The sequence below is a fragment of the Ictalurus furcatus genome, chromosome 16 (assembly GCF_023375685.1).
Source record: "Ictalurus furcatus strain D&B chromosome 16, Billie_1.0, whole genome shotgun sequence".
In the NCBI taxonomy this organism is placed as follows: domain Eukaryota; kingdom Metazoa; phylum Chordata; class Actinopteri; order Siluriformes; family Ictaluridae; genus Ictalurus; species Ictalurus furcatus.
This window is the reverse complement of record NC_071270.1, coordinates 7,798,299-7,825,788: the sequence shown is the minus strand read 5'-3', so window position 1 is coordinate 7,825,788 and position 27,490 is coordinate 7,798,299. Positions and strand designations below refer to the sequence as shown.

The 27,490-nt window shown below is 41.1% G+C and overlaps 1 protein-coding gene across 3 annotated transcripts in view; it reads left to right on the top strand.

Moving 5' to 3' along the window:
* Positions 1–27,490, top strand: part of LOC128620580 (unconventional myosin-XVIIIb) — a 117,887-nt gene that overhangs the window by 31,285 nt on the left and 59,112 nt on the right. For all 3 annotated transcript variants that reach the window (XM_053645742.1, XM_053645741.1, XM_053645744.1), the window contains exons 9-26: positions 2,671–2,813; positions 2,891–2,991; positions 5,587–5,650; positions 7,893–8,037; positions 10,273–10,443; positions 10,655–10,745; positions 11,410–11,602; positions 11,709–11,789; positions 11,916–12,036; positions 12,137–12,284; positions 16,695–16,878; positions 21,074–21,224; positions 21,368–21,477; positions 21,651–21,716; positions 21,818–21,946; positions 25,429–25,572; positions 25,955–26,044; positions 26,427–26,546. In XM_053645742.1, the coding sequence (XP_053501717.1) occupies positions 2,671–2,813; positions 2,891–2,991; positions 5,587–5,650; positions 7,893–8,037; positions 10,273–10,443; positions 10,655–10,745; positions 11,410–11,602; positions 11,709–11,789; positions 11,916–12,036; positions 12,137–12,284; positions 16,695–16,878; positions 21,074–21,224; positions 21,368–21,477; positions 21,651–21,716; positions 21,818–21,946; positions 25,429–25,572; positions 25,955–26,044; positions 26,427–26,546 (2,252 nt within the window). The remainder of the gene's footprint in view (positions 1–2,670; positions 2,814–2,890; positions 2,992–5,586; positions 5,651–7,892; positions 8,038–10,272; positions 10,444–10,654; positions 10,746–11,409; positions 11,603–11,708; positions 11,790–11,915; positions 12,037–12,136; positions 12,285–16,694; positions 16,879–21,073; positions 21,225–21,367; positions 21,478–21,650; positions 21,717–21,817; positions 21,947–25,428; positions 25,573–25,954; positions 26,045–26,426; positions 26,547–27,490) is intronic.

Sequence of the window (27,490 nt, the reverse complement as noted above, 5' to 3'; positions counted from 1 at the left end):
CCTTCAACCTCTGCTGGCAGCACTCATACGTCTATTTCCCAAAGACAACCTCTGGATATGATGCCGAGCACGTGCACTCAACTTCTTTGGTTGACCATGGCGAGGCCTGTTCTGAGTGGATTCTGTCCTGTTAAACCGCTGTATGGTCTTGGCCACCGTGCTGCAGCTCAGTATCAGGGTCTTGGCAATCTTGTTATAACCTAGGCCATCTTTATGTAGAGCAACAATTCTTTTTTTCATATCCTCAGAGAGTTGTTTGCCATGAGGTGCCATGTTGAACTTCCAGTGACCAGTATGAGGGAGTGTGAGAGCGATGACACCAAATTTAACACACCTGCTCCCCATTCACACCCTTGTAACACTAACAAGTCACATGACACCGGGGAGGGGAAAATGGCTAGTTGGGCCCAATTTGGACATTTTCACTTAGGGGTATACTCACTTTTGTTGCCAGCGGTTTAGACATTAATGTCTGTGTGTTGAGTTATTTTGAGAGTACAGCAAATTTATATCATTACACAAGCTGTACACTCACTACTTTACATTGTAGCAAAGTGTCATTTCTTCAGCGTTGTCACATGAAAAGATATAATCAAATATTTACTAAAATGTGAGGGGTGTACTCACTTTTGAGAGATACTGTATATACACATTTTGGAGCAACATATGCTGCCATCCAGAGCAGGACAACACCAAACCACATTCTGCCCGGATTACAAGCACATGGTTGCGTAAGCAGTGAGTGCTGGTGTTAGCATGATCTGCCTGCAGTCCTAACCTATCTCTGATTGAGAATGGGTGGCACATTATGAAGCACAAAATAAGGCAACGAAGGCCCTGTAAGTTGCACAACTGAAGAAATGCATAATGGATGAATGGGTAAAAATTCTTCTTGCTAAACTGGTGACTTCAGTGCCCAAATGCTTAATAAGTGTCATTAAAAGAAAATATTATGTTACACAGTGGTAAACAGTTAACTGTCCAAACTTTTTTGGAGTGTTTTGCAGTCATTATATTGAGTGAATATTATTTATAATAATAATATTTTTCCATTTTCCATACTGTCCCAACTTTTTCGGAATTGGAGTTGTAAGTTCTTTAATGATAATAAATTTAATAGCTACTAGGAAGTTGTTCCAACAGCAATTAAAGTAATTAGCAGTTCTAAAATGAACAAATGGTTTGTGAATACTGTTTTGTTAATATTGGTATTCATCTGTAAATATGAATGTGAGAAGGGATACATACTAGGTGGTAATTTATGTAGTGATGTTGCCTTAATATAATTATGGTTATTTGTTGTCATGTCCCTAGCTGGCTAGCACATGATGAAATATATTGTAAATTGATAAGATGTAATTATAGTCAATAGTCAATAATCACTGAGTAAGATTTAAAAGAAATTCAAATGTCATAATAAAAATACAGATAAAACATTTTAATCTTGTGGCTGTGGATATGGAATCTGCTGGCTGTTTCGTGTAGCTATAAATTAAAACACAGATTTAACACAATAAGCAGTAATATGTATGAAAAATGTCCAAAGTTACCTTGCTAATTTATTAAGCAAAAAAATGGCAAAGTTTAAATTTGCAGTACATAAACTTTTTTTTTTTTTTTTTAAATTAAGGCAGTAGAATTATTCAGTTAGTGAAGTACAATGGATATAAAAAAAGCTAACATTGCAGTAAATAAAATGTAACCAAGATAAATCATGTCAGATATTGTTCACCTATAATATGATGTAGCAACCAACAGCAGTGTAAAAAAAACCAAAACAAAACAAAAAAACAAGAACAGTGTCATAAACAGAGCTGTGGTGTTGTTTCTCCTGTGATAAAAGCAGTAAGTGACTTCTGAGCTGTAGTCACTCCTGTGATAAAAGCAATAAGTGACTACAGCTCAGAAGTCACTAACTGCTTTTATGTGTGTGCGGAGTTTGCATGTTCTCCCTGTGCTGCGGGGGTTTACTCCGGGTACTCCGGTTTCCTCCCCAGTCCAAAGACATGCATGGTAGGCTGATTGTCGTGTCTAAAGTGTCCGTAGTGTATGAATGGGTGTGAGTGTGTATGTGATTGTGCCCTGCGATGGACTGGCACCCTTTCCAGGGTGTACCCCGCCTTGTGCCCGATGCTCCCTGGGATTGGCTCCAGGTTTCCCCGTGACCCTGAAGAAGGAGTAAGCGGTAGAAGATGGATGGATATTATTTGTTAGGCCTATATTATATCTGTTCATTGCCCAAAATGCATGAATAATGTAGGATTTTCCCCAGATTTCTACTATCCCTAGCTCTTTAACCAGTGGACCACACTGAGGGTGGAAAAAGGTCTGACATAATTTATCTGGGTTTCATTTTTTTACATAAAAAAAACTGCCTTTTTCACAGGGGTGTGCAGACCATTTAAATTCATTTTATTTGTAATATAAAGCCTACATGCTGGTGTAATATAACATTTATAGTAGCAGCTATTTCACATTTTAATGTGTGTGTGTGTGTGTGTGTGTGTGTGTGTGTGTGTGTGTGTGTGCGTGCGTGTGCACATGTGCACAATGGGCTATTTCTAAACTCAGTGTTTAAAGTGTTTTAATAATCTAGTAGCTACCAACTTCTTGTGACGTTGCAACCATATGTTGGTATTTAAATGTGTGTGCATGTGGGTGTGACTACAGTGGAGCGTCTCCAGGCCATGTTCACTGTACTGCGCTCTTTTGGCTGTGTAAGCTCCCATCACAGCGAGGCCTCCAACCGATTTGCCATGGTGCTTTCTCTGGATTTCAACCATAAAGGTCTTGCAGCTGCAGTACACCTTCAGGTGCCACTCTACTAATCTTTTTTTTTAAATGTCATACCTCTGTTCTTTACTAATACTGATGTTTCTGAATCTCACAGACTATGATGCTGGATAGGTGGAAGGTTTGCCATAGGACTGAGGGAGAGAGCAACTTCTTAATCTTCACCCAGATGCTGGCAGGACTTAGTGCTGAAATGAGGTCTGAAAACATCATGGGCTGCTTCAATCAATATAATGTTGATGTTTAAGTTCTAATGCTGGTCTGTTTTCCAAGTAATAAACTTAAACAAAAGAAAAACAAACAGGTTATCCATTTTCCCACCCAACACGTAGATAGTGTGATAGATTGTGATAGATAGATTGTGTTTTGTCCTTTTTTTCTGCACCTTTTACTTCATCAGAACCTTTTTCCAAGAATAACTGTGGAAATGTTAAATGTTCACAGTTGGTGCATGTACACCATGTGCTGTGAAAATGTATTTATTTATCCTGAGTTTTTGTGTATCTCATAAAAAACTAAATAGTTTTAGATTTTCAAACAAAATACAACATAAAAAAGGAAACCTGAGTAAACACACAATACAGTTTTTATTTACCGTACTTATTTTACTGAAGCAAAAAAGTTATCCAAAAACTATCACCCATGTGAAAAACTAATTGCTCCCTTAAACTTAAAATCTGGTTGTGCCACCTTTAGCAACAATAACTGCAACCAAACGCTTCTGATAACTGAAGATCATTCTTTCACTTATTTCTAGGACTAGGACTCCTATACGTTGTATCACTATGATTGCTGCATAATCCAGTTGTACTTGAGTTTCAACTTACGGATTGAAGACCGGACATTCTCCTTTAGCATTTTCTGGTAGAGAGCAGAATTCATGTTTCCCTCAATTATTGCAAGTCGCCCAGGTCCATAGGTTTGATGTTCTTTTTGTGGAATTCTGAGTTTGATTTACGCCTGATGTAACGGGACCCCTGTATTCCAAACAGTTCCACTTTTGACTCATCAGTCCACAGAACATTCTCCCAAAAGGTTTGAGAATCACCAAAGTGTGTTTTGGCAAAATTCAGATGAGCGTTAATGTTGTTCTGGGTTAGCAGTGGTTTTTTCTTCGACAGTCTTCCATGGATGCAATTTTTGCCGAGTGTCTTTCAGATAGTGGAGTCATAAACAGTGACCTTTATTGACGTAAGAGAGGCCTGTAGGTCCTTTGATGTTGTCGGCCACTTCTGGTAAGGTTCACTACTGTGCCGAGTTTTTCCATTTGGAGATAATGGCTCTCACTGTGGTTCGTTGGGGTCCCAGAGCCTTTGAAATAGCATTGTATACCTTTCCAGACTTATGTATTTCAATGACCTTCTTCCTCCTCATTTCTGGAATTTCTTTCAATTTTGGCATAGTGTGTTACTGGGTAAGATCTTATAAACAACTTCATTCTGTTGATAAAGTTCTATTTAAGTGTTGATTTGATTGAACAGGGCTGGCAGTAACCAGGCCTGGTTGTATCTAGTCCAACTGAACCCCATTTTGAATGCAATTTTATAGATTTGGGGAATTTGTAACTACAGCGGCAAATACATTTTCACACAAGCCAAGTTAGTATTGGACAACTTTTTTGCTTCAATAAATAGCATTATCATTTAATATATATTTTGTGTTTATATGGGGTTGCCTTTGTTGTATGTTAGATTTAGTTTTCATTTGTGAAACAATTTAGTATGAGATATACACAAAAACATAAGAAATCAGAAAACTTTTTCACAGCATTGTATATGGTGTGATTCTGTATTTTGCTTATAGTCTTATTCATTCAGAAGAAAGGAGGTGTTAGGAAACTGTTAGCCAGACACATATGACACCAGGCCATGGGTTTTTATAAGGATGCAGGTGCTGCAGATTGTTTGCAAGTTCTTTAAATGGCAGGTACTACATTGAATACTGTCCTACATACTGAGTTTTTCCTTTTCTACTTTATAGTACTGATTTATCTGGAAATCTGTGACAAATTTATTAAAAACATCAGATACCATTTTGGACATAGATTACAACCACTGCTTCAGAGTGATTTTTGAGCTCTCTAAAACAAGCCTAGTGTAGAAACTATAGAATATGACCTGCTTATAAATAAGAGATAATCTAAGCAGTTAATTGAAAGAAACCCCTATCATATTAGAATGACATGTACTTTTATTTTTATATATATTTATTAGAATTCACAGAAAGGGTGGCACAGTGGAGCAGTGGGTAGAATTACCACCTCAAAGGTCCAGGGTTTGATCCTGATATTGGGCTACTGTTTGTGTAGAATTTTGTATATTCTCCCCACGTTTGCATGGGTTTCCTCCAGATATTCTGGTTTCCTTCCACTGTTTAAAAAACCATCCAGGTAGATGGATTGGTTATAATAAATTGTCCCTAAATGTAATAATATAATAATTTTCCTGCCTTGTGCCCAGGGTTACTGGGATTGACTCCACCACAACCCTAACCAGGATAAAGCAGTTACTGTAGATAAATGAACAAACAAACAAACAAACACCAAAAACAAATTTGTGAGAGTTCATAGAAAGTTAGCAGCTCTTTACCCTTATTGTATTGTATGGTTTGGAGGTTACATATCCTTTTAGTGGTACTCGAGCTCTAGGCTCAATCACAGACCTGGCAGTCAGCCTGTATTCCTGGCTTCTATCTGAAACAAAACCCCAGAGAGCTTAAAGGGCAGAGATTCTATTGATGTTTTTTTGTTTGTTTGTTTTTGTGTAGGAATCTTATGCTGTTTTTACATTCTAGGTCAGAGCTACAGCTTCACCAGTTACCAGAGAGCAATATATTTGGCATAAGTTGCCCCACCAAGGTAAGAAATTAATCAAGGTGAGAGCAGCAAAGGGAAGAATTTTGCTCATGGAAAAAATATTTTCACAGCTCTCCTTTTTTTTCCAAATAAGAAATCTTGGGTAAAATCATTTTCATTTTTTATAACTGGTACTGAGATCACCATTATGTAGCCTCTAAGGGTGTCATGCAAACCCATTATCTGCATCTGTATCTGTATTTGTTTAGTGCTCAAAATATTTGTATCTGTTTTCATATTCTGATATAAATAGATACAGTGCTCTCCACTAACATTGGCTCCCTTGGTAAATATGAGCAAAGAAGGCTGCAAAACATTGTCTTTATTGTTTAACCTGTTGACCTTTTGTTAAAAAAAAATTCACAAAAATACTCTGCTCTCATGGATATCAAACAATTGCAGACAAAACACAGGTTTATGAAAAAAAAATTATTATGGCACCCTTTAGTTAATACTTTGTGCTACCTCCCTTTGCCAAGATAACAGCTCTGAGTTTTCTCCTATAATGGCTGATGTGGTTGGAGAATACATGGCAAGGGATCTGAGACCATTCCTCCATAAAGAATCTCTCCAGATCCTTCAAATGCTGGTGCACTCTCCTCTTCAGTTCACCCCACAGGTTTTCTATGAGTTTCAAGTCAGGGACTGGGATGGCCATGGCAGGACCTTGATTTTATGTTCAGTAAACCATTTTTGTGTTGATTTTGATGCATGTTTTGGATCATTGTCCTGCTGGAAGATCCAACCACGGCCCTTTTAAAGCTTTCTGGCAGAGACAGTCAGGTTTCATTTAATACCTGTTGAGTCCATGATGCCATGTATCCTAACAAAATATCCAGGTCCTCTGGCAGAAATACAACCCCAAAACATTAAAGATCCACCACCATTTTTAACTATGGGCATGAGGGCACTTTTCCATATGGCTACCTCTCTGTGTGCACAAAAACCACCTCTGGTGTTTATTGCCAAAAAGTTTCATCTGGTTTCATCTGACCATAGAACCTGATCCCATTTGACGTTCCAGTAGTGTCTGGCAAACTGAAGATGCTTGAGTTTGTTTTTGGATGACAGTAGAGGCTTTTTTCATGAAACCCTTCCAAACATCTTGTGGTGTTGTAGGATTGTAGTTTTGGAGACTTTCTGTACCCAAGACAAATAACTTCTGCAATTCTCCAGCTGTGATCTTTGGAGAACCATCCTCTTCTCTCTGTGTTGAGACAATATAGACACACATTCTCTTCCTGGTTGATTCATAACATTTCCAGTTGACTGGAACATCTTAATTTTTGCCCTGATGGGGGAAATTGACATTTTCAGTGCTTGTGCTATTTTCTTATAGCCACTTCCAATTTTGTGAAGCTCAACAACCTTTTGCCGCACATCACAGCTATAATCCTTGGTCTTATCCATTGTTATGAATGACTATGCAGATTTGGCTTATGTATTACATCATATTTATACCCCTATGAAACAGGAAGTCATGGTTGAACAATTTCCTATTTTTAGTCCACCAGGTGTACTAAAAATGTTTTTAAATATCATGGGAATATATGTCAAATATATTTTTCTCATATGAATTCATAGGGGTGCCAATAACTGTTGCATACCAATATTTAACAAAGATTTATTTTTTTGGATAAACTTGTGTGTTGTTTGCAATTTTTTGCTATCCATGAGAGTAGAGTCTTTTTTTTCCCAACAAAAGATCAAAATGTTAATCAATAAAAACAATTTTTCACAGCCTTCTTTGCTCATATTTACCATGGGGGCCAATATTACCACAATATTACCATTGTTATCAGTGTTAACTTGTTTCCCCTGAAAATACTGAGAAAAAGAATATACAGTTTACCATTTCATATTCCCAAATATTTTGGGCTAATTTCAAGTCTTTTTCTGCAGATTTAGAGTTGTAGTTGGGGTGGGAATGTTGCTGAAAGCTGGCAAAGCCCCCCCTGAGCTTCAGTGAGCTGTTCTTTAAAGATCAACATTACATTAAAAACCTCACAGTCATGCAAGTCATGCAATTTTTTGTTTCATCTTGTAGAATCCCAGTCCCCGAATCTGGCAAAATTTCTTAAATAATTATAATAATAAATAAACAAATAGTCCACCTATTTTTCGTATCTGTATTCGTATTCATTTAGGCACATTATGTGTAATCATACTAATTTAGGCACATAATCATAATAATGAATTTGTATTCAGTTACACTCCTAAGAGCCTCCATTAAATTCTCCAACAGGTGGATGAGAAGCAGAGGGCTACAGTAGAATTTGGAAGACTATTAGCAGCCATGAACACTCTTGGGTTCTCACCTGATGAACAGCGGGCCATTTGGCATGTTCTGGCTGGAATATACCACCTAGGCATGGCTGGGGCATGCAAAGGTGAGTAAGCAGCACCTGCAAGTTAAGTCAAGTAGATCTTTATTGTCATCACAGGCATGTACAGTGTACAGAAAACAGTTAGGTGAAATAATGTTTCTCCTGGACCCAAGGTGCAAGATACACAGTGCTGACAGGATATGAATAGGAAGCATGCAGGAAGGGGGTATGAGAGACAGTCAGGGTGCATACTAAGATCGTCAGCAGAGCATAAATACCTCAATCACAAAAAGGAACATTTAACATGAAAATAAAACACAATGTCCAAAGCTGCAACTAGAGTTAATTTAATAATTGTTAGGGTAAAAAAAAAATGTAGTGCTTGTAAAAGAAAACTGAGATGAATAATGTTTAAAGTTACAGCACAGTACTGTAATGAATCAGTACAATCAAAGTGACTGTGTGCTGTAAACAGTACATCAGTGCAGTAAATGAACAAAATAATGTGCATCATTATTGCTTTAAAGTGTTTGTAAGGTAGGGTGGAGGGAGATACTTGGATCACAGGGTTACATGTGTCTAGTCTGTACAATCTGTTAAATCCTTGAGAGAAAAACTCTTATATGAACAAAATAATAATTTTTGAAAACATATTTTGGCCAATTTGTTTACAGGCATCTTTTTAATAAAGTAATCTGCAATGGGAAAACTGTGGCTGTATATAAATCGGTTAATAATTGCATTTTTTTTAGTACCATGGCTAAAAGTACCAAAGCTGTTAGCTTTAGATATTTACAGCTGAGTAATCAACGTTGTTTAATTTTTTTAACAAACACAATCTATTTTTTTATTCATGCTGATCTGTATTTTTGTTGGTTGGTTAGAAGCACTGTTATTAGTTGCTAATTATTCGTTTAAAAACAGATTTATGTTATAATTCACTCAAAAGACTGAGACAAGCTTTTATTCTCTCTGGTTCTTTTTGTGCACATGGACATCTAATTAATGGTATAGATATGTTAACTAACTAAGTGACCTGATTATTGATCTTAAATCCAGGTTCAAGTCCTTTGATAAGGGATTTAATTCAGTTCAGGATATTGTAATGTGATATTTACATTAGTACCCAAATAATCCTGTAACTGTTGAATCAGATTAGATTACACTATATAACACAAATTTTGTTTCTCGGTAGTAAGTGTTATTTTCTAATTGCTTATGCCTCAAAAGTATAGACCATGGCTATTTATTCCCTCAAACTTTGCTTTTGTGAGCAGGACATTGGCATTTTGAAATTCACCTATTTTCATTTAGAAAAGCCCCCAAATGTAGTCTCCAATCATGTTCTTGTTACTGTATATTGTCCTTGGTAGCTGAATTCAAAGTCCAGTATATTCTGGTGGAAATGCTCGCCTTGCTCTGAGTACATTCCCATGTTCTCCTTGAATTTAGCCAGATGAGCATCAAGGATATGGATTTTGAGAGACATCCTGCATCCCATTATGCTGTAGTTCTTGACCAGTTTCTCAACCAGCTCCACATAGTTTTCGGCTTTGGGATTGGAAGCCTCAAACCACTGCGACAAAGTGATTCCATGCCGCCTTCTCCTTCCGAGTGAGCTTCTTGGGTAATTCCTTGCATTCCAGAATCTTTTTTTATATGTGGTCTGATGAAAACACCGACTTTGATTTTTGCCTCAGATGCCTTAGGTAAGAAGTCTTGAAGATACTTGAAGGCTGCTGACTCCTTATTTAGAGATGTGACAAATTGTTTCATAAGGCCCAATTTGATGTGCAGTGGTGGCATCAGCACCTTCCAGGGGTCCACCAATGACAAAGAAAGCAGGGAAACTTGGTAAAACCTACTTGGAGACCCATCAGGAATGCCACCGTTTTGAAGTTTCCGACGACCGCCCAGCCATTCTCATCATACTTCAAGGTGTCCAGCAATGTCTTGACGCTGTTGCAATCCTATTTGAGGTCAGAAAAAAGCAACATATTTGAAAATGTACCTGTTTATTCTGACTGTATGTGAACGAATGCAGTAAATTAGCTGTTTTCTCAATGAAAATAGGTAAATTTCAAAATACCAATGCCCTGGTCACAAAAGCAAAGTTTGAGGGGATTAATAGCCATTTCTATAGCAATTAAGAAAAACACTTACTAACCAGGAACCAAAAAAATTTAATAAAAATTGCTACATAATGTTATTATTGTGCATGTAAAAACATTCAATGTCAAAAGTTAAATTTTCTTGAATAATTTTCAGGAAAAACATGTTTTTATCTCCCCTCTGCAGTTGGACGAAAGCAGTTCATGAGTTTTGAGTGCGCTCAGGTTGCCAGTGCTGTTTTTGGCTGTGAGGGAGAAGATCTTCACACTGCAGTATTCAAACATCACTTAAGGCAACTACTGCAGAGGGCCACTGGAGCCACTAGAGAGCGCCACATAGCAGAGGAACAAGGGGAAGGTTGGAGTTGCTTGTCATATTTTCAATTGAAAATTTGATTACAATTTAGTTTTAGTTTTCATTTATTCATTCTTCTTCAAGATTCACAACTAATGTGCTAATGAAGTCTGCTTTGCATTTTTCACCAGGTATATTAATTGTACAACAGACAAGCTTTCTGAAATCAGTGTAGCCATGTAAATTTTGACTTTGAATCTTATCTTATCTTTAGGTCCTAAACTGTCTGCAGTTCAGTGTGTGGAGGGCATGGCGTCTGGTCTTTATGAGGAACTGTTTACAGCTATTGTTTCTCTGATTAACAGGTACACAAACATGAATACATGCACACAGTGCACTCCACTAATATTGGCACCCTTGGTAAATATGAGCAAAAAAGGCTGTGAAAAATTGTCTTTATTGTGTAACCTTTTGATAATTTGTTAAAAAAATCCACAAAAATACTCATTCATAGCAAACAAAACACAGGTTTATCAACAACAACAAAAAAAACTTTGTTAAATATATGTGTGCCACAGTTACTGGGACCCTTTTAGTCAATACTTGTGCTACCTCTTTGCCAAGATAACAGCTCTGAGTCTTCTCCTATAATGCCTGATGAGGTTGGAGAATACATGGCGAGGGATCTGAGATCTGATATTGTTTGATATCCCATGAGAGCAGAGTATTTTTGTGATTTTTTTAAACAAAAGATCAAACGGTTAAGCAATTAAGACCATTTTTCACAGCTTTCTTTGCTTATATTTAAAAAGGGTGCCAATATTAGTGGAGGGCACTCTATACACATGCCTCTTACAAGTGCAATAATAAGCCAAGCAAAAAAAGTTTTCTAAAAATTAGTTTTTGATAATTTCCATAGCCAAGACTCAGTTTATTCAGAGTGTGATCTGAATGGGCATGTGATAAGCGCTTTCTTGTTTTGCTGAGATGTGTTGTTTGAATGTTGTCTTGTTTTCTTTTTCTTTCCAGAGCTCTGTGCTCCCAGCAGCTAACACTAGGCTCTGTGATTGTGGTAGACACGCCAGGTCTACGTAACCCCAGACACAGTGGTAAAGACAGGGCTGCTGGCTTTTCTGAGTTTTGCCATAACTACCTACAGGAAAGGCTTCTGGAGCACCATTTCACACACACCTTCACAAATGTTCTTGACAGATGTACACAGGTACAGGACAAGCTTCCTGGAGTTTTTTTTTTTGTGTGTATGTCTGTGTTTCAAATTATGGACATTATGGCTAATTGGAGAGGCTTCTGCTGTGTTCTGGCTGTAGGAGAGAGTGCCTGTAGATTTTGAAGCCCCTGAGGACAGTCCTCAAAATGTGGTGTGTGCTATAGACCAACCAGGACTGCAGGTAACCCTTCCACTCTGTCATTGACTTCTTTAGTTACATCATCATATCAGTTTTGAAAAATTATGTTATCCCCCCTAAGAAAACTGCCATTCCAAGATCAAGATGTGCATGTGTGTGTGTGCTCAGGTTCGAGGGCCAGAGGGTGACCCTCGTGGCCTTCTTTGGGTTCTAGATGAGGAGCTAGTCACTCCCAATTCTTCTGAGAACACTGTTCTGGAGAGGATATGTCATTACTTCAGTGATACAGGTACTCAAATCACAGGATAATTTTACTTCATTGACCAAAAGCTAGAATTTCTTTACAAATCCACTGAGACTAACACTGTACTATTTTTATTGTTCTTTAGTGCGTCTGTGTGAACAGCCTCTACAGTGCGAGATTGCTCATCTAATGGGCTCTGATCCGATTCGCTATGACCTATCTGGCTGGTTTGGACTGGTCCAAAATAACCCCTCTGCCCTCAATGCTAGCTCCATTCTGCAGAACTCCTCTATGTAACTCTTCTCATGACACTTAACATTGTAACATTGTTTTATAACTATGATGGATGTGGACAGTTCACTGTCAGGTGCATTCTCTCTTTCTCTCTCTCTCTCTCTCACTCTCTCTCATATATTCATATACTGTGGGGGAAATCAGTTTTGGATGCGCCAGCATAGTTTTCACTAAATATATTTACAATTTTCACATGAAATTTTCACCAGACTTTGGTATTAACTCAAGAAATCAGGAAATATAAAGAATTCACAACATTAAAGTCTATAAATAAAATTGTGTGTAATAAAGTGGAATGACACAAGAAAAAAGTACTGAAAACGCTAAGTGAAATTTATTTAATATTTAATGGAGAAGCCTTTATTTGTAATTGTCACGTCCCGAGATGTAAGGGAGATTAGGATGGATGCAAATGCAGTTTAACATTTTTTATTTAAGAGAGACACAGGCAGGTAAATCCAAATCGTGATCCAAAAATGTAATCCAAAAACATGCAAAGGTCAGGCGATCGGCAAACAGGCCTAAACGGGGCAAAGCAGGAATCTAGGTCGCGGTCACAGAAAACAGGGTCAAGATACAAAACAAGAAACATAGAACTGGGAGCGGAAAAACCAGCGTGGACTAAATCTAAAGTTTAACCTAAATAACTCTAACAAGGAACCTAACATAGACTATAACTAAGACTATGACTATGATTATCTATCGTATCGAATCTAAACTAATACTCCACGCCGTATGCTGGGAGGCGTGCGGTATATAAGCAAACGTATTCAGCGCGTTAAGTGCTGACGGCTGACACCAATCTAGACACACGCTCAAACAACAGCCAATGAGAGAACAGGGAGAAGACATAACAGAAACATAACAAATGCACGTATCCATAGTAAACAATGTCACGGTTGTCAACATTCGAAGAGCGGGCACTTGCGCACCTTGCTTGTGCATGTGCGCCCACATGCTTTTTTTCCTCTGAAACCAACTGAGTTTCCTTTGCTGTATGCTTTGGATCATTATCCTGCTGGAAGGTCCACCCATATTATCATGCTGGACCTAGCCATGTAGGTAAGACGGGTAGAATGTGTTCATAAAGGGATGCACATGGTTGGCAACAATACTCAGATATGGTGAGCTATTCCAATGGTGCTTGATTGGTGGCTCGATTAAGGGGCTTAATGCATGCCAAGAAAACATTCCCCACACCATTACACCACCACCACCAGCCTGAACTTTTGAAGGCAGGTTGGGTCCATGGATTCAAGCTGTTGATAGCAAATGCTGACCCTACCATCTGCATGTTGCAAAAGAAACTTAGAATCATCAGACTGGACAATAATTTTCCAATCTTCACTGCCCAGTTACAGTGATCCTGTAGCCTGTGCCCACTGTAGCCTCAGATTTCTGTTCTTGGTTGACAGGAGTGGAGCACAATGTGCTCTTCTGTTGTTGTAGCCTCAGTGTTTGACATGCTGTGCATTTTGAGATTTTCTGCTCACTCTGGTTAGAGTAATAATTTGAATTACCACATTAAATGGCCACAGCTTGGATCAATGTGGCTATTCTCCTCTGATCTCTCACATCATCAAGGCACCAGTTTCTTCCTGTTGAACTGACAGTTACTGGATGTTTTGTGTTTTTTGCACCATTCTGTGTAAATTCTAGAGACTGTTCCCTTTCAAAGGGAACTCCACATCGCGTTTAGCATAATGCTATAGGAGCGCCCTAACGTGTGACTGGCATCTGAAGCTTGTGTAACATCATGCCTATTTATAGGCCTGCTGTGATCAGGTGACATGGCAATTAAGCACATCGCGTAATTATATATATGGCAAATGTGAACCGCGCCGTCAGCCTTATTTTCTTCAACGAGACTGCATGTCCGTTATTTGTGTAACGAAACAAAAAGACACTTCATTTCCTCTCTATATTTTCTCAAAATCTCTGGACTTTTCTATCCCTTTAAAAAAAAAGAATGAGCGAGAGAGGATTCAGAAAGTGTGTTACCCCTTGCTCCCATTTCATCACAAGGGGAGACGGACACACTTTCTGGGTGAAGTGTTTAGGGATGGACCATGCCACAGCAGCCCTCGAGGGGTCTGACTGCGAGCATTGTGAACGCTTTACAATTAGGCAGCTTCGCTCACAACTCGCTCTCTTCTTGGCTGAAGGGAGATGGGCTTCAGAGCTTCGTGGATCTGGGCCAGCCTCTGCCAAGGCAGCCAGCTGGCTCAGGTCCTGGGGATCTCGTATGGATTTGGAAGAGGGGCCGGAGACGAGCATGGCTCTATCTCTTGCTATGTCTTCCAGGTCTGGCTCTCCGCCTGACTTTAGAGCTCGCATCGCGACTCCTCCTTCCACTATGGAAAGCCAAAACACCCTCGCTGACTCTGAGGAGCCAGTAGGGGGTGCCATTGCACCAAAAACTGAGAGCAGCTCTCAAGCATATAAAGAGATTCAATTACTAGGGCAGTTGAAAGCTGAATATAGACTGGCCCGGGGATGAGGAAGTGGCTCGTAGCAGGCTGGATGAGTGCTTCCTCTAAAGTGAAAATAAATCTCCCTCACACCGCAGAAAACTCCCCTTTTTCCAGAAGTATATGATGAAATATCACGCTTCTGGAGAAAACCATACACTAGCCGTGTTTAAAACCCCACGACATCTGATTACTCAGGCGTCATGGGGAGTGAGCAGCACGGCTATTTAGCTATGCCAAAGGAGGCACCCGAGGCAGTGGCAGAGCTGCACTGCGCCACAGATTTGTCTCTACAGGTGACCAAGCAAACGGCCTGTCATATCAGCCATTCAATGGGTAGCTGGAGAGGCACCTATGGCTCAACCTCTCAGGGATGGGGGACAAAGATAAGGTCTCCTTGCTGGACGCCCCTGTGGCGCGGTTAATACCATCACCGACAGGTTTCGCGAGGCAAAGCAACAAATGGCAGCATTCAGCCAGTTCCTTCCCTGTCGTGTCGAGTTCGTCCGGGCATCCATGAGTGGAGCCCAGGCCACGCCAGTGCGAGGAATGCACAGAAGGCAAGTGTGGTGGCCCGCCTCCCTCCACGGAGAGCCAGGGGGACTGGGCGGGCACAGCCACAGCCTGCTAATAGGCCTGATCTAAGAATGATCATAAAGGTCAAGGGGACATGAGGTTGTTAGGGGAGATCACCCGCAGTGTGACTGTAACCTCCCCTAGCCAAGACTGTCCCAAGTTTTCAGTCTTCTCTGGTCAGCGAGCTGTCACAGGGCAATGAAAATCTGATGCTTTCCCTCCAATAGAATGTGGAAAAGTTAACATCACTAAAAGACCAACAGGCATTGTGGAGACTACTGCCAAATGTGTCTCCATGGGTTCTGTCTACCATAGAAAAGGGTTACCGGGTCCAGTTCAGAGTTCAACCCCTTTGGTTCAGAGGTGTGCTCACCACAGTAGGCAGCACAGACCAGAGCCCAAGGTTAGAGCAGGAAATAAGATCCCTATTGCACAAAGGGGCCATAGAATATGTACCCCATTCCCTAAGGGAGGTAGGTTTTTAAAGTCGTTAATTCCTGGTCCGCAAAAAAGATGGGACCAATGCAGCCAATTTTAGATCTGAGCATCTGAACCATACTCTTTGGACATACAGGTTCAAGATGCTGATGCTCAAATTTATCGTGCCACAGATTCAGTTCGAGAACTGGTTTGTGACAATCGATCTGAAAGATGCATATTTCCACATAGGAATATCGCCCAGTCAAAGGAAGTTCCAGAGGTTTGCGTTTGGAGACAATGCATACCAATATTGGGTTCTTCCCTTCGGGCTAGCATTATCCCCTCGCACCTTCACAAAGTGCATGGATGCTGTTCTGGGTCCCTTGCGACTCCAGGGCATCCGTGTACTAAACTACCTGGACAACTGGTTAATTCTAGCACAATTCAGGGAACTGGCGCTTCAACATGGAAATGTTGTGTTCGCCCACATGAGGAGCTTGGGGCTCAGGTTGAACCTCAAGAAAAGTTTGCTTTCTCCAGTGCAGAGGACAACTTTTCTAGGGGTTATATGGGATTCTACTACGATGAGGGCATTTCTATCTCCAACACATTTAGGGTCAATCCTATCAACATTGAGCAAGATAAAGCTGGGTCTGGGCATCCCCTCCAGTCTCTACGAGAGACTGTTGGGCCTTATGGCAGCAGCAGCCAACATTATACTGTTGGGCCTATTGCACATGAGACCATTTCAGTGGTGGCTGAAAAGTCGGGGGTTTTGTATATATAAATACTTAATTTTAAAGAACAAACACAACAGGCGAAAGGAAAAAAAGCACAATGCATGGTGTACTACAAAACTGTAATATTGTATTTTATGGTTGTAAAGGTACCACTATTATGATTACAAATTGCTCTTTCTCGCAATCTCTCCCTGTCTCTCAGTCATGTAGTAAAAGCTCTGTTTGCTCAACGGGCCTCGGTTCCTCCTTTGTGTCGGTGTTTGGGTGGTGTTGAAGGAGGCTCACAGCGCTTTCTGGAGAGAAGTGGGAACGTGCGCAAGACCTTCACTGGAGGAATGGCTGCCATCAGGAGACACTCACACTGCATCTCTATTAAACTGCAAGTGGTAAGGCTCACTAAAGTCATTTCCACAAACAATTCTCTTTTGCTCCTCGCTAGTTTGTACAAAAAAAAGGGTACCTTAAACTTTTGCACAGTACTGTTTGGGTGTGTGTGTGTGTATATATATATATATATATATATATGTGTATATATACATATGTATATGTATATGTATATATATATATATATGTAAATATTTCATTATATCTTTTCATGTGTCAACACAAGAAATCACACTTTGCTCAGGCCATACACCGCACACTGCATCAAATTGGTCTGCATGGCTGTCGTCCCAGAAGGAAGCCTCCTCTATAGATGATGCACAAGAAAGCCTGAAACAGTTTTCTGAAGACAAGCAGACTAAGGACATGGATTACTGGAACCATGTCCTGTGGTCTGATGAGACCAAGATAAACTTATTTGGTTCAGATGGTGTCAAGCGTGTGTGACGGCAACCAGATGAGGAATACAAAGACAAGTGTGTCTTGCCTACAGTCAAGCATGGTGGTGGGAGTGTCATGGTCTGGGGCTGCATGAGTGTTGCCGGCACTGGGGAGCTACAGTTCATTGAGGGAACCATGAATGCCAACATGTACTGTGACATACTGAAGCAGAGCATGATCCCCCTCCCTTTGGAGACTGGGCCACATGGCAGTATTCCAGCATGATAACGACTCCATACACACCTCCAAGACGACCACTGCCTTGCTAAAGCAACTGAGGGTGAAGGTGATGGACTAGCCAAACATGTCTCCAGAGCTAAACCCTATTGAGCATCTGTGGGGTCCTGAGATGTACCAAGACACCGCACCTCATAAGCAATATAGATTGCTTCCACTATCCAATTAGAGATGCACTGCTTCGACACAGCATCACCACTACTGTCGCCACCAAAGCAGACCAGCAGCTTCTCCAACTTACGCCACTGGCTGGAGAGGTGGACCAGTGTGAGGTATGGAGGAGGGCAGAAATCCTTCAACACTAATGGCTAGGCAGCAGATGTAGGCACTTTAGGAATCTAATCCAGCCTAGAATACAAGAAGGCCTTGGCTAATCCAGGGGTAAAGTCAAGGCAGGAAGGGGCAACAGAGAGAGCTTGTAGATCGGCTACTCGCTTGAGAGATGTCAGGGCCAGCAGAAGAGTTACCTTTAGAGTCAGAAGCTTCTCAGAGGCTGACTCTAGGGGCTCAAATGGGGCACCTGACAGACCTTCCAGGACCACAGAAAGGTCCCAGGAAGGTATGCATGGTCTGCAGACTGGCCTCAGCCCCCTGACACCACGCATATACCACGAAGTTAGAGGATGTTGCCCCACAGAGGTTCCATCAATAGGGATGTGGCTGGCCAAAATGGCAGCCATGTAGACCCTGGTTGTAGGAGGAGTAAACCCCACTGAGAAACATCCCTGTAAGAACTCCGGGACCTTAGCTATTGCACAGTTCACTGGGACTATTCCTCACACTACAAGACAAAACGTTGCCACTTGATTGCATACAATTTCCTCGTGGATGATGCTCTAGCATTCAATGTGGTCTCTACAACCTCAGTTGTGAGACCAGAATCTATGAGCTGGTGCCCCTCAGGGGCCAGACCCACAGTTTCCACAGTTCTGGCCGAGGGTGATAAATCAGCCCTCCGGCTTGAGACAGTAGATCCCTGTGTATGGGAATCTTCCAAGGAGTGCTGCCTAGTAGGGATATTATCTCTGAGAACCTGAGCTGGCCAATAATATGCTACTAGCAACAGATTCGGGGGAAAAGCATATATGTGCTTTATATGTGCACATATATGTGCCACATGTGCACCATGGCGTCCAGCCCTAATGGTGCTGGAGGAGTAAGGGCAAACCACAACGGGCAGTGTGTTGTCTCCTAGGAGGTGAACACATCCAGTTCTGCTTGGCCAAACCTACGGCATATGGACTCCACCACTTGTGTATGGAGCCACCAATCCCTGGGCCTCAGCCACTGCCTCAACAGGATGTCTGCCACTACATTCCAGTTGCCCAGGATGTACACTGCACTCACTGACAAAAACTTTCCCTCCACCCAGAGAAGAATTAGTTGGGCCAACCTGAACAGGGGGCGCGAACATAATCCTCCCTGGTGGTCGATATATTAGACCACTGCTGTGTTGGCTGTCACAACTAACACATGGTGGCCTCTCAATTGAGGAAGAAAGAATTTCAGTGCTAGAAATATGGCCCACATTTCTAGGCGATTTATATGCCACTCCAGATGAGGGCCGCTCCAGAGACCGTGAGCTGGACAGCCGTATAAGACCGCATCCCAGCCCATGAGGGAGGTGTCTGTCATTACCCTCTTGCGATAAGGGGACACCCCTAGAGTGTGACCCAAGGCTAAAAACCGGGGATACCTCCAAATTCTCAGAGTATGTAGGAATAATGTCCCTCAGGGAACGGGGTACATGTTCTATGGCCCCTTTGTCCAAGAGGGATCTTACTTCCTGTGCTAACATCGGGCTCTGTTCTGTGCTGGCTACTGTGGTGAGCACACCTCTGAACCAGGGGTGGTCGTTCTCTGAACTGGACCAGGTAACCCTTTTCTACGGTAGACAGAACCCATGGAGACACATTTGGCAGTAGTTTCCATGCTCCAGATGGTCTATTAGTGATGTTAACTTTTCCACATTCTATTGGAGGGAAAGCATCAGATTTTTGTTGCCCTGTGACAGCTAGCTGACCAGAGAACACTGAAAACTTGGGACAGACTCGGCTAGGGGAGGCCCTACAGTAGTACTGGGGGCTAACTGCCCTAGTTACCTCATGTCCCCTGATATGTCCCTCCACAGCCCCTCAAGACTGCTCCTCTTTTGTCTGCTTGGCCTTCATGACCATTCTCAGATGAGGCCTAGTAGCAGGCTGCAACTGTGGCCACCTGGTTCCCCTGGCTGTCTGCGGGCCGCCACACTCGCCTTCTGTGCCTCCCTCGCACTAGCGCTGGCCTGGGTGAACTTGACACAACAGGGAAGGAACTGGCTGAATGCCATCTTATGTTGAGCTCACTCAGCAGGTCGGCTTGCTAGGCCTGCAACACTGCCATTGTCTGCAGTGACCCACAAGCAAGACCCACTACCACATAGGCCTTGCTCACTAACGCTGAGTTGGCCTTACGTGGTTTGGATGGCAAAGCCGGCCCACCTAAATTACCTGCCATTGATGGAGAGAGGTAGCTTACAAGTGCCTCCTCCACCTTCGGCATAGCTAAATAACTGTGCCGTTTATTCCCCATGATGACCAAATAATCTGACATCGTGGGGTTATAAATATGGCTTACGCATGGTTTTCCCCCAGGAGTGTGATATTTTGTCATGCACTTTTGGAAAAAAAGGACTTTTCTGCAGTGTCAGGGAGATTTTTTTCACTGAGGAGAAAAAAGCTCATCCAGCCTTAGTAATCACTTCAAGAAGCTCTATATATGCTTGAGAGCTGTCAGTTTTTAGCACACCCTTCAGGCTCCTCTGAGTCAGAGAGGTAATTTATTTATTTATTTATTTTGGTTTTCCATAGCGGAAAGAGTCACAATGTGAGCTCCAAAATCCAGACCCGAAAGACAGAGCAAAAGATAGAGCAGCGCTCGCCTCTGGCTCCTCTTTCGGATCCATACGAGATCCCCAGATTCGTGAGGCTCTGAAATCTGAAAACTCCCTTCGCCGAGAAGAGAGCGAGTCACAAGAGGAGCTGCCTAATTGTAAGCCATTCACAGCAGACCTCTCGAGGGCTGCCCTGGAGTACAGCCCCCCTAGACACTACACACAGAAAGTGTCTCATCCCCCTGTGATGAAACGGGAGCAAGGCGCAACACACTTCCTGAATTCTCTCTCACTCATACTTTTCTCTCTTTTTTTTAAGAGACAGAAAAGTACAGATATTTTTCTTTCTTTTTTTAAAAAAAAATATAGTGAGGAAATGAAGCATTATACAAATGATGACATGCAGTCTTGCTGAAGATAATACAGCTGACGGTGCTTCCCACAGCATTAAGCTCACACAACGTCTCGTTCCTTTCTCAGGGAACAAGGTTACATGCGTAACCCAGACATTTTATATCTTTATAGAAAATTTAAATTTTTGTTTGTACTTATATTTAAGATATTGAAGCAATGCTGTTCTGATGTAGTTTAATATCTCTCTCTCTGTCTTTCTGTCTATCTGTCTCTCTCTCTCTCTCTCTCAACAGGATGCTCTCATAAACCTGATTCGTCGTGCACAGCCAGTTTTCCTACAGTGTCTCAGTGCTAAGGTTGATGGTGGTGGCGTTGATGTTCCTGCATTACGCACCCAGCTACACGCAACCCACTTACTACCTGCTTTGCAACTGTATCGTATAGGTCTCACACATATTTTCACTCACATTCAGCTGCTATTGTAATCACTATTACTATTATACTGAAATGGCATTGATGGACAAGGCTGTGTTTAAATTCAATGCCCATAATCAGGCTAGTTTGTGACTAGTGTCTCTCTATCCCAGGCTACCCCGATCATATGTCTCTGAGTGATTTCCGCTGCCGCTTCCAGGCGCTGTCACCTACTGTAATGAAACGCTATGGTTCTGTCTTTATCACTCCAAATGAGAGAAAGGTGTGAAAATCTATGTGGAATACACATACATACATGACAATTTTCCGTCTATTGCCATTTCATTTAGAATTCAGTGTTAAACATGAAAACAGGTGTTCATGTTATTGATTTGCCCTTATTGATGTGAAAGTTACCTAGTTAAAAATGTTTGAATCCCTGATTATCTCTTGCAGGCAGTGGAGGAATTATTGATCAAATTGGATCTGGACAAGAAGAGTATTGTTCTGGGAGCAAGCAAGGTGCGAGTCTACATTAACATAAAAGGATCCTGTATAGTTGTCACGGATGTGTGTATTTATGGTTTTGTGTGTGTGTTTGTGTGTGTGTGTGTGTGTGTTAGGTATTCTTAAAACATGGTGTGTTGAAATTGCTGGCTGTGCAAAGGGATGGCTTGGTCAACAACTGGCTGGTGCAGATGCAGGCTGCCTGTTTGGGGCATTTGGCACGGCAGAGATATCGCCGTCTGAAGGTGAGATCCAGGCCACGTATTTCTACAGTGCAAGAACGAAGTTGCAGGACAGAATTAGTTAAAATGGAAACACTCTTAAACATGAATATCAGCCATAACATTAAAACCACTGATCGATTATCTCATTACAGTGGTACCTGTCAAGGGGTGGGATATATTGGGCAGCAAGTGAACAGTCAGTTCTCAAATTTGATTTGTAGGAAAATGGAAAAATGTGTATGTTTCCTGGTTTCAACACAGGAACCAGGAAACAGAGAGGGGGGTGTTCTCAGAGAGGTGAGCGTGTTCACAGTAAACTTATCAGGTACCAATGGGACCTGCGCACACACTCTCCCCATAAACGGCGAGGAACACCCAGTGATCCATGAGCCTACAACATCTCCCACCACTCACATTCTACCTCCAGATAGGGCATGAGTCATTGTTTATACTTGTATGTGTTCTCAAGGTTAATACAATAAAATCTGTATGTGTATGTGTTAAGGTGAGACAAGAAGAGGCCCCCTAGGGGCTGCTTGATTGTGAATTTTCTCCTGTCTCGGGTGAGCTTGTTCTAGTTGGGCACCGTTTCAGTCTACTGGCATGGATCCACTGGGGTTGAGAGTCAGTGAGTACGGCTGTGCGAGTGATACCATTGTGTGAGGTGCATAGGCGGCTTCTCCAACCTTCCTGGGATTTTGTAGTACTGTATCACTGAAAAGGGGAGTAGGTTTCTCTGCAGGTAAAGGGAGAGAAGCAAAGATATTACCATGCACTTTGTTCAGTTAACACTTGAGTGTAATCACTGACAATCATGTTCCAGGGCTCCTGTAAAAAATCGAAAAAACCCCCAAAACACCAGGATTAGCTTTAGTCCACGGGGTTGGAGCTGGTCTGGCCATTATGATTTCAAAAGGAGATAACTGAGACTCAGCATGAGTTACGAGAGTTAGAGGGCCTGATGGTAGTGGAATCAGCTGTACTTGTAACTGAATAATTGTCAGTTTGAAGGCTTTCATTGATTTAGACTGACCCCTTCCACCCATGTCTAATGATTTACATATAGAACAAATAAGACACAACAAAGACAGCAAACAACAAAGACAACACACAACAAAGACAGCAGGAAGGTGTTGCGTGGCGGTAAAGTATGTTCACACGGCAGGAGGATCAGAGAAAAAAATATAGAGAAAAAAGAAAGCAATATAGTGCGTGACTGACTCAGGTTATCCTCCTATTTCACAATTCTTTAAACAAAGGGTAATACAATAAAGGCTGAGAGAGAACTGTATACAGAGGCCAGAGCCAAATCCTCCTATTTCAAAATTCTTTGAAGATAGGGTAATATAATAATGCTGAGAGAGAACACTACTCAGTGGGCGGAGCCAAATAACTAATAATATTTACAATAATGCAGAGAGAGAACAGTACTCATCGACTGGAGCCAAATAACTATTTATATTTATAATCATGCCGAGAGAGAACACTACTCAGCAGCCGGAGCCAAATTGATATTTACATTAATGCAGAGAGAGAGGTCCCCGATCATCTCATGTTTTCTCATGTGATTTGTTGTAGGAGTCGGAGTAGATCTTCTTTGTTAACTAAATCTGAATGCCATCTTGTTGTTATTCACGCATTACTATTATTTATTCATTATTACTGTGCCTCTATTTTTGTCTTTTTTGATTTATTTATTTTGATCTATTTACTGTATTGGTGGTTGTAACCCCTTACTTAACATTTTGTCCCATGAGGGGGAAATATGTGTGGACACTGAGAGGATATTGGAAACCATGGACTGCCCTGTAAGACATTTATACCGGTGCTATATCTCTGAACTACTAATTGTACTGTACGACTGCACTTGATCAAATGGAATAAAAAGTAGTTAAAAAAAAATAATAATGCAGAGAGAGAACACTACTCAGTAGCTGGAGCCAAAATACGGATAAAGACTCAGCTAACAGTTACTTCTAATTGCTTCCATAGAACACCACAAAATATTTATGCAGCACGTAATAAAATTGGGATACATGAGATATCTACATCAAGGCAGAGTAAACAAATTAAATTATTCTTACCTCTCAGTAGATATCCTGGACAAGCCCCCAGAAAACTGTTGATTTGAAACTAGAGAATCTCCGGGTTATGATTCTTAAGAAGAGAGAAAGTGAAAACACACAAGAAAGATGGTGCTTTCGCCTCACTACACACTTCCCACACCAAGCGCTTGGGAGAATTTACCAAATGACTCACAAAGTTCAAATGGCAAGATCTCTGATTTATTCAGAGAAAAGCAGAGTATATATTAGGTTGGCACACAACAGAGATAATGGGTTAACTATTGATTGGCTAGGTGGAAGGGTATATTTGCATGAAACAGGAAGGTATGCAAATGCATGCAAATAGTATTCTGGGAGGTAAAGGAATGTGCAAGTGGTCAGGGGCTTCATCCATCCACACCTAAGTCAACAGAGAAACAAAGAGAAAAGGTGCTAACACAGGAACCAGGTAAAGGAATACACAAATAGTGAGGGGCTAGAAAAAAGGTGCTATCACAGAGAGAGGAGAGTGTTCACAGTAAACTTATCAGTATGTGTAAGGATCTAAGCAACTTTGACAAGGGAAGAATTGTGATAGCTAGATGACTGGGTCAGAGCATCTCTAAAATGGCAGATCTTGTGGGGTGTTCCCAGTATGCAATGGTTAGTATCTACCAAAAGTGGTCCAAGGAAGGACAACCAGTGCACCAGCTGAAAAGGTCATGGACACCCAAAGCTCACTGATGCATGTGGGGAGCCTGTCTTGTCTGATCTCACAGAAGAGGCACAAAATGCTGAAAAAGGTAATGCTGTCTGTGATAGAAAGGTGTCAGAACACAAGTGCATTGCAGCTTGCTGCATAGCAGCAAACTGGTCAGAGTGCCCATGCTGACCCCTGTCCACCACCCAATGTGCCTACAGTGGGCACGTGAGCATCAAAACTGGACAATGGAGCAATAGAAGAAGGTGGCCTGATCTGATGAATTGTGTTTTCTTTTATGGCTGGGTGTGTGTGCGTCGTTTATCTGGGGAAGAGATGGCACTTGGATGCACAATGGGAAGAAGGCAAGCCGGCCGAGGCAGTGTGATGCTCTGGGAAATGTTCCGCTGGAAACCATGAATCCTGGCATTCATGTGGATGTTACTCTTACACTGCCACAGTAATTAGTGTAATTAGCAGGAAGGTGTTACTACTGAAATGCACAATATTAGTTAATCATCAACAAGTGTGACTACAATACCTCTATAAAAGCAGATCTTTTGGCAGTTTGGTTCTGGAGCACTCAGGTGTGTGTCTACATCAGACCATGAAGAAAGAACATCAGCCATGATGTCAGAGAAGCAATTGTTGCTACCCTTATTGATACCTTTTTGCTGCTCTTATTGATCTCTGAATTCTTATTGCGAATATCTATCTGTTAAAAGTCTGAATTATTGTGTGCTTGTTCTGAAAAAAAGGTGCAACAGATGGCTGTGAGATGTATCCAGCGAAATGTCCGTGTTCTGGACCGAGTCGCCTCCTGGAGTTGGTGGAAATTGCTGTGTAGAATGCGTCCTCTGCTGGACGTTAATATAGATGAACACAAGATCCGGGCAAAAGAGGTAGGCTATGTATCTTAAATTATATTGCAGCCGTTCTAAGTTCTTGATCAGTGTGTTACAACCATATGTTATATTATATTATGTTATGCTTATTATATTTGTTTGTGTGTGTTCATTTGGTCATTCTAGGTTATTCATTAAAAATTCTATATGACTAACCCATAAAAATGAAATAAAAATAGTATTTCGATTCAAAACTATACACACATATTAGGAAAATCCTAATAACAGAGGTATTGTTCCAAAGGTTTTGTTAATATTGATAAAAGTGTTGCTACAAATAAAAAAGGAAAGACTAAGTAATAAACAGACCATAAAGGGAAATTGTGTAGATGTGAACAGGATCTAAATTTGGTGGTTATTTACTGTTCATTTGCTTTAGGATGAGATCAGTATACTGAGGAGGCGACTAGAGAAGTCTGAGAAGGAACGTATTGAACTTAGACAGACTGCAGACAACCTGGAGACCAAGGTGTGTGTGTGTGTGTGTGTGTGCGTGTGTGTCTTTAACTACTGCCGTTTAAATTATTTAAATCTCTATGAAATAAGAAATTTCTTTCCTAATTTTCTATAAGTGATGAAATCAACTTAAATAAATCTTATCAAAAAGTATTGCCTAATGCACAGTTTGTGTGTACGTGTGTGTGTGTGTATTTGCGTGTGTGTATGCATGTGCGTGTGTGTGCGCACGTGCCTTTACCTACTGCCATTTAAATTATATAAATCTCTGAGATATCAAATTTCTTTTTTTTTAAATCTAACTGACCATTTCTATAAGTTGATGAAATCAACTTAATACAGTCTCATAAAAAAGTGCTGGCTAATGCATATTTTGTGTCTGTATCTGAGCACAGATAATGGCTGTGGTATCTGAGCTGAGTGATGAGAGGTTTTGGGGAGAGGCTGTGAGTCAGGCCTTAGACACAGAGAGAGCAGAGAGACTTCGTCTCACCAAGGAAAACAAGGAGTTACAGGTATCCCTTCTCAAACACTTAACAAACACGTAATTTCTCTTTAGCCAATAACTTCACGCCTTTTAATTCAATATTTTATTTGTATAGCGCTTTTAACAATGGACATTGTCTCAAAGCAGCTTTACGGAAATATATAAACACAGCATACAGATTTTAAGTGTGTGGATTAATCCCAATTGAGCAAGCCGGTGGAGACAGTGGCAAGGAATAACTCCGTAAGATGATATGAGGAAGATTGTTAGGTAAGACTGTGCTTTGCATAAAAGAAAGTCTATTCGTGGTAGGCTTGAGTAGACAAATATGTTTTCAACTTAAACACTGAGACTGTGTCTGAGTCCCGAACACTAATTGGAAGGCTATTCCATAACTGTGCGGCTTTGTAAGAGAAAGCTCTCCCCCCTGCTGTAGCCTTCACTATTCGAGGTACCGACAAGTAGCCTGTACCTTTTGATCTAAGTAGGCGTGGTGGATCATAGAAGACCAAAAGTTTGCTTAGGTATTGTGGCGCGAGACCGTTCAGTGCTGTATAGGTCAATAGTAGTATTTTATAATCAATATGAGATTTCACTGGGAGCCAATGCAGTGTTGATAAGATAGGGGTGATATGGTCATACTTTCTAGTTCTAGTTAGGACTCTTGCAGCTGCAATCTGGACTAACTGGAGCTTGTTTATGCTCCTACTGGAACATCCAAACAATAAGGCATTACAATAATCTAGTCTAGAGGTGACAAAAGCATGAAATAATATTTCTGCATCATGTAGTGACATTATATTTCTTATCTTAGCAATATTTCTGAGATGAAAGAAGGCTATCCTAGTAATATTATCTACATGAGCGTCAAATGAAAGACTGGAGTCAGTAATCACACCAAGGTCTTTTACTGCTGCACATGACGAAACAGAAAGACCATCCAGAGTAACTATGTAATCAGAAAGCTTACTT